Raw genomic sequence first — 12,030 nt, 5'->3', positions numbered from 1 at the left:
TTTTAAACTACCCAAGAAGATCACAAGAAAGTGATCGTCGCAACGGCATGCATGTTTGTAATTAAATTAATTATCATAAGCTTCATAAAACGATCGATTCAACCGATCGAGTCTATCACTTTTTGGTGTTACCGCACGTCTATTATAGACATTCACAGTTTGGTTTTACATTATTAAATAGGACTTCTTTAGCGCAGTAATGACTTGACACCTTTATGGTATGTTAAATCCGATTATCCATAGTTGCGCGAGCAAAATGTGTGACACCGCATGCGCTGTGCTGACCAGGTATTGTAATTTTCACGCCTTGGGCATCTTGAGATTTGGACCGTCCGGTGTACTCAATGTATTTTACGTTGAAAATGACCAAATTCACGGAGATATCCGTTCGGTTTTATTCAGCATTTTTTAACAAAGAAATAGAAGGAGAAAATATACGGGACTGGCCCGACTGTTCGGAATCGGGAGAGTTCCGGTATTCAGAGAGTCCGGTATTGGCAGAGTCTACTGTATATTGTTTTTGTCCTGTCTGTCTGCCTGCCTGCCTGCCTGCCCGCCCGCCCGCCCGCCCGCCCGCCCGCCCGCCCGCCCGCCCGTCCGTCCGTCCGTCCGTCTGTCTGTCTGTCTCAAAACTTTAACCTTGGTTAAAGTTTGATTATTTTTGCATTATTGAACATAGCAACTTGATATTTACCAGTCATGTGTTTCTCATGGAGCTGCTCATTTTGAGTGGTGAAAAGTCAAGGTCAAGGTCATCCTTCAAGGTCAAAGGTCAAATATCATTGTATTTTTTTTCCGTAAACTTTAACCTTCGTTAAAGTTTTATCATTATTTTAAGCTCACCTGAGCACAACGTGCTTATGGTGAGCTTTTGTGATCGCTTTTTGTCCGTCGTCTGTTGTCCATTGTGCGGCGTCAACATTTGTCTTGTTAACTCTCTAGAGGCCACATTTATTGTCCATTCTTCATGAAATTTGGTCAGAAGATTGGTTTCAATGATATCTTGGATGAGTTCGAAAATGGTTACGTTTGCTTGAAAAACATGGCTGCCAAGGGGCGGGGCATTTTTCCTTATATGGCTTTATATGGCTATAGTAAAATCTTGTTAACACTCTAGAGGCCACATTTATTGTCTGATCTTCATAAAACTTGGTCAGAAGATTTATCCCTACAATATCTTGGACGAGTTCGAAAATGATGCTGTTTGGTTGAAAAACATGGTCGCCATGGGGCAGTGCATTTTTCCTAATATGGCTATAGTAAAACCTTGTTAACACTCTAGAGGCCACATTTATTTTCTGATCTTCATGAAACATGCTCAGACAATTTGTCCAACTGATATCTTGGATGAGTTCAAAAATGGTAACCTTTGCTTGAAAAACATGGTTGCCAAGGGGCGGGGCATTTTTATGTCCCCCACTATAGTAGTGGGGGACATATTGTTTTTGCCCTGTCTGTTGGTTGGTTGGCTGGTTGGTCTGTTGGTTGGTCTGTTTGCGCCAACTTTAACATTTTGTAATAACTTTTGCTATATTGAGTATAGCAACTTGATATTTGGCATGCATGTGTATCTCATGGAGTTGCACATTTTGAGTGGTGAAAGGTCAAGGTCAAGGTCATCCTTCAAGGTCAGAGGTCAAATATATGTGGCCAAAATCGCTCATTTTATGAATACTTTTGCAATATTGAAGATAGCAACATGATATTTGGCATGCATGTGTATCTCATGGAGCTGCACATTTTGAGTGGTGAAAGGTCAAGGTCATCCTTCAAGGTCAGAGGTCAAATATATGTGGCCCAAATCCCTTATTTTATAAATACTTTTGCAATATTGAAGATAGCAACTTGATATTTGGCATCTCATGGAGCTGCACATTTTGAGTGGTGAAAGGTCAAGGTCATCCTTCAAGGTCAGAGGTCAAATATATGTGGCCCAAATCCCTTATTTTATGAATACTTTTGCAATATTGAAGATAGCAACTTGATATTTGGCATGCATGTGTATCTCATAGAGCTGCACATTTTTAGTGGTGAAAGGTAAAGGTCATCCTTCACAAGGTCAAGGTCATCCTTCAAGGTCAAACATCATATAGGGGGACATTGTGTTTCACAAACGCATCTTGTTCCTTATGGCTTTATATGGCTATAGTAAAATCTTGTTAACACTCTAGAGGCCACATTTATTGTCCAATCTTGATGAAATATGGTCAGAAAATTTGTTTTTATGATATCTTGGATGAGTTCGAAAATGGTTACGTTTGCTTGAAAAACATGGCCGCCAAGGGGCAGGGCATTTTTCCTTATATGGCTTTATAAGGCTATAGTAAAATCTTGTTAACACTCTAGAGGCCACATTATAGTCCAATCTTCATGAAACTCGGTCAGAAGATTGGTCTCAATAATATCTTGGATGAGTTCGAAAATAATTATGTTTGCTTGAAAAAAAAGGCTTCCAAGGGGGGGGGGGGGGGGGGGGCATTTTTCCTTAAATGGCTATAGTAAATTCTTGTTAACACTCTAGAGGTCACAGTTATTTTCCGATCACCATGAAACTTGGTCAAAAGATTTGTCCCAATGATATCTTGGGTGAGTTTGAAAATGGTTTTGGTTGCTTGAAAAACATGGCCACAAGGGGTGGGGCATTTTTCCTTATATGGCTATATATGGCTATAGTAAAACCTTGTTAACCCTCTAGAGGTCACATTTATTTCCAATCTTCATGAAATTTGGTCAGAAGATTGGTCTCAATGATATCTTGGATGAGTTCGAAAATAATTATGTTTGCTTGAAAAAAATGGCTTCCAAAGGGCGGGGCATTTTTCCTTATATGGCTATAGTAAAATCTTGTTAACACTCTAGAGGCCGCATTTACTGTCCGATCTTCATGAAACTTGGTCAGAAGATTCATCCCGATTATATCTTGAACGAGTTCAAAAATGATGCGGGTTGGTTGAAAAACATGGCTGCCAGGGGGCGGGGCATTTTTCCTTAAATGGCTTTAGTAAAACCTTGTTAACACTCTAGAGGCCACATTTATTTTCCGATCTTCGTGAAACTTGGGCAGAAGATTTGTCCCAATAATATCATGTTATCTCAGGTGAGCGACTTTGGGCCTTTCAGGCCCTCTTACTCTTGTTTTAATATTGAACACAGCAACTTCATATTTGGCATACATGTGTATCTTGTGGAGCTGCACATTTTGAGTGGTGAAACGTCAGGGTCAAGGTCATCCTTTAAGGTCAAAAATTAAAAACAATTCATTTCTCCATTCAATCTCTAACTAACTTCTCGTGTATCTGCACATTTTGAGTGGTGAAAGGTCAAGGTCATCCTTCAAGGTCAAAAGTAAAAAAATAAAATCCAAGTGAAGTAATAAGCTTTAAAAGGGAGATAATTTCTAAACCTGTATTTACTAATATATTTTTTAATTTTTATGCCCCCTTTCGAAGAAAAGAAGGGCATATAGTGATCGGACTGTCTGTCTGTCTGTCTGTCTGTCCCTCTGTCCGTCACACTTTGCGTTTAGGTTTCGAAAAATGCTCATAACTTCTATGTCCCTTGAGATATTACCTTCATATTTGGTATGCATGTGTATATGGACAAGGACTTTCCATACGCACACAATTTTTCACCCCTGTGACCTTGACCTTGAACTTTGGGTCCCCGTTTAGGTTTCGAAATCTGCGTTTAGGTTTAGAAAAATGCTCATAACTTCTATGTCCCTTGAATTATAATCTTCATATTTGGTATGCATGTGTATATAGACAAGGCCTTTCCATACGCACAATTTTTTTTACCCCTGTGACCTTTATCTTGAAGTAAGGGTCGGCATTTAGGTTTCGAAATCTGCGTTTAGGTTTCGAAAAATGCTATAACTTCTATCAAAGCAATATAGGGAACATATGTCATCCTATAGTGACAGCTCTTGTTTTGTACACATTTTAAACCAAACTGAAATCATGTGTACATCTGCCATTTACACTTTTTAAACAGATACATGTGTCTGTATTGTATTCTCTGAAGTTAAATAAAACCATGCATCAGATTAACCCAGTAAGGCAATATACCATCAATATATTAAGACATAACAATTAAAGTAAGAAATACATAACTACAAAGCAATTTATATTGAAACATTTATAGAAAAATATTAAACATGTTAATAATAATTATTAAGGATGATTGTTTAATAATATAAATAAATTACTTAACAATAGTCCAATTTTAAGTAAATCATAATAATGTTTATATTAAAATCCTTTTTTTGTACATGTACTATGTGTTTGGTGTTTATCTTACAGACTCGTCTGCTCATAGGGGTGGGAAGGTACAACGAGATGACCTACATATTTGATGCCTTACAACAGAGTCACCAGTTTGAGCTACTTCTGGGAAAGGGAATGGAAAAGGTAAAATTTGTTAAATTCTACACAAGCTTGATCAAAGATTTATAGTGAATAAGTTATTGTAGCACTGAAAAGCAATGTATCCATTTTTGCTAGGTTCGATATGGAATAGGGACACTCAAAGCATTCGATACAGAATAGAGACAGTGAGAATAGGGAATTCCCATCAAGTAACTTGAATGTCATATTGGAAAACATAATTATATAAGTCAGAATATCTATCAGTATATAATAAATATGCTGCTTTCATGTCTAAATGTAACCAGTTTGAGCCCAATGTTGCTTAACCTCTTGTACTCAACATTGCTCCCAGGAGACGAAGCTCAAGACGGCCATCTTGGATTACCTGAAGCGCTATCACCCCAGGGACACTGACACGTACACCATGGTGGCGCTCAAGTTCATGATGTACCGCGAGATTGCACAGCTACTGGAGCAGAAGGCAAACAAGAGACTGGACATGTTCAAGTCTAGACCTATAGGTACGAATTATTTTGTAGTTCTACATTATTTATTGCTCTTCCTTTTAGTACGGGGGACTGTGTATTTTGAGTGACAGATTTGCAGATTTTTTACCCCCAAATATGTGTGACCCCTTTTTTTCAAGCAGCTTGTCTGTTTGAGTTTAGACTAAAACGTATTGGGGATTTTTATTAAAATGTACTTACTTGAAATTCAAAAGAAGTTTTTAGTTTGAGAAAAGCATTGGGCAATTAGTCCATTGTTTATACTAATACTGTTGCCTTAGACTTTTACTTTTTTATGTCCCCCACCCACTATAGTGGGGGACATATTGTTTTTGCCCTGTCTGTTCGTCTGTACGTTGGTCTGTTTGCTCCAACTTTAACATCTGCAATAACTTTTTCAATATTCAAGATAGCAACTTGATATTTGGCATGCATGTGTATCTCATGGAGCTGCACATTTTGAGTGGTGAAAGGTCAAGGTCAAGGTCATCCTTCAAGGTCAGAGGTCAAGTATATGTTGCCAAAATCACTCATTTTATGAATACTTTGGCAATATTGAATAGCAACTTGATATTTGGCATGCGTGCGTATCTCATGGAGCCGCACATTTTGAGTGGTGAAAGGTCAAGGTCATCCTTCAAGGTCAAAGGTAAATATTTTTTTTTGAAATCAAAGCGGCGCAGAAAGGGACATAATGTTTCTGACGAACACATTTTTAGCTTGGCTGTTTTCGGACAAAACCTGAGCTATTGTCATTTGGCCATAACTTTTTATGTCCCCCACCACTATAGTGGGGACATATTGTTTTGCCCTGTCTGTTGGTCTGTCTGTTGGTCTGTTGGTTTGTTTGCTCCAACTTTAACATTTTGCCATAACTTTCGCAATATTGAAGATAGCAACTTCATTTTTGGCATGCATGTGTATCTCATGGAGCTGCACATTTTGAGTGGTGAAAGGTCAAGGTCATCCTTCAAGGTTAAAGGTCAAATATATAGCTTCAAAGCGGTGGAGAAGGGGACATAGTGTTTCCGACAAACACATTTCTTGTTTTATTTTATTTTAGACAACCTTTAGTTAAATTATACATATTTTAACATTTCAAAAAGTATTGGGAATTGTTTGAGTTAACCTAAAATATCAGAAGTATCCTGTTAAATGATCAAATTATCACTTTATTAATTTATAATATGCTTCTTTATGCACAAGAAAAAGTTAGATAAATATACTTCTTGCAATTCTCTATGAGCTTGTAAACTAATAAATACAAGTCGCATTGAAGCTGTCAGCCATGATTATGTTGGACAACTCTAATTGTATAAAATAACATGATATTGAACCAAAAGCTGTCCTTAACAACCTTAAAAAATAAACAACTTAATGTTCTTGTTTTTTACACAAGAAATCATAAGCTAATACTATTAAGAGAAATACAAATCTGTTAATAATCAGAAAACTGCGACGAAGACAAGTCAATACTGGAACAAACAGCCCAGTTTCTCTCAGAGGCTGCTGAAAGCTATGTCAAGGACAGCTGCCTGCGCTATGCCCAGGCCTGTATCCGCAAGGCCAGACTGGTTGCCTTACAGATCAAGTACCTCTCTAGCTGCAAACAGGTCCTGAATCTGAGCAGGGCTGGAGCCAACGCGCTGATTGCTGAACATCATGTGTTCACAGAGGTAGTGTTAGGTTTTTGTCTTAGGTATAAATGGAAGTTAAAAGCCAATGTTGATTTATAAAAATGTGTTCACAGAGGTAGTGTTAGGTTTTTGTCTCAGGTATAAATGGAAGTTAAGAGCCAATGTTGATTTGTAAAATGTAATTCTTGTATTGAATCAGTTTATTTTAAATGTTATTTAATTATTTTATTCCACACCTGCATTGAATCTTAACAGGCATAGTTATTGTACGTTACATTTAACGCTTTTCTTTCATTCTTGCTTTTAATCCATTCAGGTGTTCTTTCCATTCTTCATTAAAACATCTACTTGGAAGTAAATTCCTTTTTGGGTTTCATAATCAGAAAGTCGTAATAATTGTTAAATTGAATATTTTTTGCCAATCTTCTGTTTTATCATGTTAAATTACTTTGTGTATTTAGTATTTTAAATACCTCACCTGCATTGATTCCTTCCAGGCATACATTATTAGTGAGGCTTATCAGCAGCGTGAGTGCTGGCCCCAGGCCTTGTGTAAACACGTGATCAACAGAGGAGACATGAAATACCTGCAGGAGATGCGGGCACATGTGAGACTCACTCCACAACTCATAGAAGATGCAGTAGAAAGGTGAGGCAAAATTTTGTAAAGAAGTGTTTGTTATTTAAAATAGATTTATGAAGACCAGTTTTATTTGCACGAAATATGATTTTAAAAAAACGATACAAAGATTAATAATAATAATAATAATAATAATTATGTTAGTCTTAATATTGATATACAGTGTACCAATTAATAAAAAAGGAAATAACAATCATAGCTTTACAAGCGCATGCAAACATAATTTTGAATGCATTCGAATTAATGTACAAAGATTGCAAGTTAAGGGAAAGAACGAAAATGTAGCTTTAAGTAAGTACAGATTACATTTTCCTTTAATTCCATCTTTCTAAGAGAATTTTAATGTTCAATGTTTTCCAACATGTTGCACATTAGATACCACCAGTGCACGGAGAAAGCCCCACAAGCCCCTGGTAACGTCAAGAAGTTACTGCAGTACTGCAAGGATGTCAAGGTACACCACCGTCTCGCGAAACAACTTGGCCTGCGTGACGTCATAGTAGAGCTGGAGAAGGGCGACTCGAAACCTTACATCATGGACTTCTCACGTGTTAGCTAATGTGTATGATACATTTTTGTTTTACGATGAAAATTATTGTTAAAAATAAACCTTTCCATTCATTTTATGTAAAATTGTCAATTTGAACAATTGATTCATCTTATTGTATAAAAAACACACACACAACACGACAAAACTTTAATAATCATAAAGAAAATAGGCATTTTTTATATCTTCAACAGTTGGAACTCTATTAGTTTAATATTAGGTATTTTATATAATGGTATCGTTTTGTGTTTTTTTCTTTTTTTCTTATTGAATGTGCAATAAAAACGTGTATATAATATATTAGTATTACATGATGTATGTGCTTACGTTATACAATGCTTTACACTGAAATATTTCATAATTAGTAGATTAATGAATATAAACACGTTTGTACATTTCTTTTGAAATATATGATGCATCTTCCAAATGTTTGTTTGTTTATTTAAACGGACACTGGCAAGAGGAATGTGTTGGGTTTGCTTACAATGTAACATGTTTGTGGACTGAAAAACTTCCACATTTCTGACGCGTTTATTTTTTCTGTGTAAATATGTCATCCCCATGAACGTTTAATCTGCTGTACACTTTCTGTAGCACATGCTTGCCATTGAATACATCTGACAAATCATTGCAGGAATATCAGTATTGTTTAACATGGCATACCATTTGGGTCGAAAGTCAACAAGACTTACTAGGTAAAAAGAGAAATGTACTCCGACGTACAATATGGACGTCAAAGTACATTTTTTGTGCTTCGACATACAAAATTGTACTTCAAGGTACAGTTTTTACCGTCTCTTGAGTGTTAACCAATCAGAAGACGCCTTACATCTGTTGCTTTTAGAGATATTTGACATTGAACATTTTTATTATTATTATTTACTCATAGTTATGAGTAAATTTATTATTCTCTATTCTCAAAATGCTATTAAAATCTCATCATCTTTATTACCCATATCATCATCATTATCATTATCAAACAAATAATAAACCAAAGACAAAATAGGAGTGAGTGCTTGTATTTGACAGGACTTTCAACAAATAAATGCAAAAAACAATTCTTCTGACGCCCGTATATGTTGTATGCGCAATGGATATAGACCTCAACGGCACCGCTCAGTTGAGGAATCTCGAGACGACTGGAAACGGTGTAACATCTTTGTTCAGGTGTATAAAGAACTGAAACGATACTATTTAAATGCTGTAGGGCATGTAATTATGAATACTACGTATGTGTGTCATGTGAAAAGGTGCAAATGTATTCATAACAATTAGACGTCAAGTATATATCTCAAAAAAGAGTTACTATTTGAATAAACTGATCCCCGCCGATGCCCACAGTGCACACAGGACGCCCCCAATGCCCATCAATCACGCTAACTTGCTTAAATATTATAAATAAACAAATGTGAAACATTAATTTGTTCAAAGAAGCTGCTAATATCTGCAAGATTCATCTACCACCACCAATCAAGAGAAGTGTACATGACTTCACGTACACCCCATACAATAATCAGTAGTAATAAACGATTCAGGTAAACCGCGAGCGGGATACGCAACCCTACTGCCATTTTTGTTTTCTTATTTTTTCTTTTAATGGCAGGGGGACGTATGAGGACCCATGGCTCGAGACCGGTGTCTAGGTGCCTTCATCACCTCCCAAAACCTCTAATTTAGAGAAATCTACAAATAAGCATCTATTAAGATACTGTAACATTAAGTATTTTATAGTAAAAAATGTAATTAAAACATTATCAATTTCATTGCGCAAGTTAACATAACAAACAAACATCAAAAGCATCCTGCACACACCCCGGACATCAACAAGAAACAAACAAATCACTCAAACCATAAAATCCATAAAGCATCTATAAAGAATGTTGATAAATCATAAATATTCCGAGAAATATATAAATGCATATGACGAATTTAACAGCTTTATTAATCCGACTTCAACATCTAACCAGTCACACCAAAATGAAAATATTAAGTAATCGTAAAATAAAAATGTCTTTAAAATTAAACGTTCATTACGAACGACAACAAAAAATTATAACACTGACATTTAAACATACCAATATTTCAATAAGTATGCTGGAGGTACTATCTCCAGAAATTGAGAGTCTCGAAAAACATGACACCCATAACTTAAAAGACCTCATTCAAACACAATATTATGTAAAAAATGAGTCAAAATAATCAAGAAAACTTAGCTGCTTCAGACTCAAATGAAAATACACCCATCGTCTTTCCCAGTAAAGAAATCGGTTCGTGTTAAGATCCCATCTCACATGGACTAAAAACCGAACTGAAAATATACTAAATATAGACTTTATAATAGCAAAATTATAAACATAAAAGCAATGTAACCAATTATTTAACCATACATATGTTCATTAAGGGCGGGCGGGCGGGGTTATCACCCTTTCGTTTTCTTGCTCCATAACTTTGCCTGTCAAAAACAACCCTCGAATGGCGTCTTACTAGATGTGCAAATCATATATACCCCAAAACGAAAAACTCGTGCGCTTTCGCGCTAAAACATGCACACAAAACCCGTGCATTATACGCGCTAAACCATTACCATAATCTCTCTTCTAAATAACACGTATTCAACCATACTATAGCGTATTTATCAAACCGAGAATAATTTCATTTACTCATAGTTATGAGTAAATTTATTATTCTCTATTCTCAAAATGCTATTAAAATCTCATCATCTTTATTACCCATATCATCATCATTATCATTATCAAACAAATAATAAACCAAAGACAAAATAGGAGTGAGTGCTTGTATTTGACAGGACTTTCGAATAAAACAAAGAGAGAACACAAATAATATAAAACATAAAATTAATACCTAAATATTCTCCACCACGTTATATACCTCTCGAACTGTGTTTTAACTGAAAAGATACAATTATAAACATTTGTAAAAGCAATAAAATCAATTCAATCAAAATAGGCACACTATGGCCTTCAACAACGGTCAACTGACCACACAAGCCAACTGGCTTATCAACATCAGGCACACTCTGGCCTTCACAAACGGTCAAATGACCACACAAGCCAAACGGCTAATCAACATCAGGCACACTCTGGCCTTCACAAACGGTCAAATGACCACACAAGCCAAACGGCTAACAACATCAGGCACACTCTGGCCTTCACAAACGGTCAAATGACCAATCGAATAATGCACAAGAGAATTAAACAGATATAATAAAACAATATTTACCAAATTAATGATAAACATTAAAACGGAAATAAAAAATATCATAATCCTCATAATAATAATAACATACTACATAAACCATACCTTTATGTTCTCCAATACTTAATATACCATTCGTACTGTCCAGTTACTGCACTGCAAAAAATAAACTTGCAGATTGTTAATTCCATGTGAACATGCTTTTTAAGAAAATAAGGTCAACTCACAAAAGCCAACCGGCTTTCACACATCAAATCAACTTGCTTTAAAAAACGGTCAACTGACCATACAAGCCAACTGGCTTACCAAATCAGGCCAAATGGCCGTAAACGAATTGGTCCAATGACCACAAGGAACATACACACAACACAAACACAGAACTTAATAATACTCAAAAGCGTTTCCAAACCATTTATATAATAATATATTATAGTGTCTTTAAATGTGCTACGAACAACACATCATACATTTCAAATCACACATACATTAATAATGACTTTTCACAAATCTAAATTTAGCGACACCGATAATCTGTCTTTCAAAGAATCTTTAACATATCCGTCCTTAATGGAAACACTTTTTCATCTATCATGTCTTTGCCAAAGTCTATCCACAGTCTTATTATTGGCACTTATAGATGCTCCACCAGCACGAAAAGAATGAAGTCCATATTTAGAAGAAACATAACCCATTAGACTTAACTTCTTCCTCAAAACTATCATTTATAGTAGAATAACTTATATGCTTATTATTAGAAATCAATTTGAAACAGTGTTAAACATTACACAAATAAACTGGTCTAAACACATAATCAGTAGATGAACATGCAATATCTGCAACACACAAACACTTTTCAAACAATTTCACAGGACATGTGTCTGTATTAGTTTTGCAATCAGAACAGTATTACCCTCTCTTAAAATGTCCGTTTTTGACTTTTCAACTTAAATATCACAATGCATATCTAAAAATACAACATCTGATCTTTTAACAGACAAAATTTCACTTATCCTAAAAAACCAGCATAAGATAAGAAAAAGATTGTAACGCCTCTTAAATACCCCAAAGAACAATCGCTCTCAGAAACAAAAGTGTGATAAAATTTCTTTAATATATC

General features: G+C 35.6%; 1 protein-coding gene and 1 long non-coding RNA gene across 2 annotated transcripts in view; one reads left to right on the top strand and one right to left on the bottom strand.

Moving 5' to 3' along the window:
* Window positions 1–8,124, top strand: part of LOC127852233 (spatacsin-like) — a 59,225-nt gene extending 51,101 nt beyond the window's left edge. The window contains exons 38-42 of the mRNA XM_052386119.1: window positions 4,302–4,409; window positions 4,720–4,888; window positions 6,323–6,549; window positions 7,008–7,159; window positions 7,526–8,124. Of these exons, the coding sequence (XP_052242079.1) occupies window positions 4,302–4,409; window positions 4,720–4,888; window positions 6,323–6,549; window positions 7,008–7,159; window positions 7,526–7,709 (840 nt within the window). The 3' untranslated portion in view covers window positions 7,710–8,124. The remainder of the gene's footprint in view (window positions 1–4,301; window positions 4,410–4,719; window positions 4,889–6,322; window positions 6,550–7,007; window positions 7,160–7,525) is intronic.
* A 576-nt stretch (window positions 8,125–8,700) lies between these two features.
* Window positions 8,701–11,012, bottom strand: LOC127852251 (uncharacterized). Its single transcript, XR_008036144.1, has 2 exons — window positions 10,560–11,012; window positions 8,701–10,016 (listed from the first exon to the last, which is right to left on the bottom strand). It is a non-coding gene; the product is annotated as an uncharacterized LOC127852251 (long non-coding RNA).
* Window positions 11,013–12,030: the final 1,018 nt, after the last annotated feature.

Source organism: Dreissena polymorpha, chromosome 12, assembly GCF_020536995.1.
Source record: "Dreissena polymorpha isolate Duluth1 chromosome 12, UMN_Dpol_1.0, whole genome shotgun sequence".
NCBI lineage: Eukaryota > Metazoa > Mollusca > Bivalvia > Myida > Dreissenidae > Dreissena > Dreissena polymorpha.
Note: the sequence above shows the minus strand (reverse complement) of the source record. Positions and strands in the feature narration are given on the sequence as shown.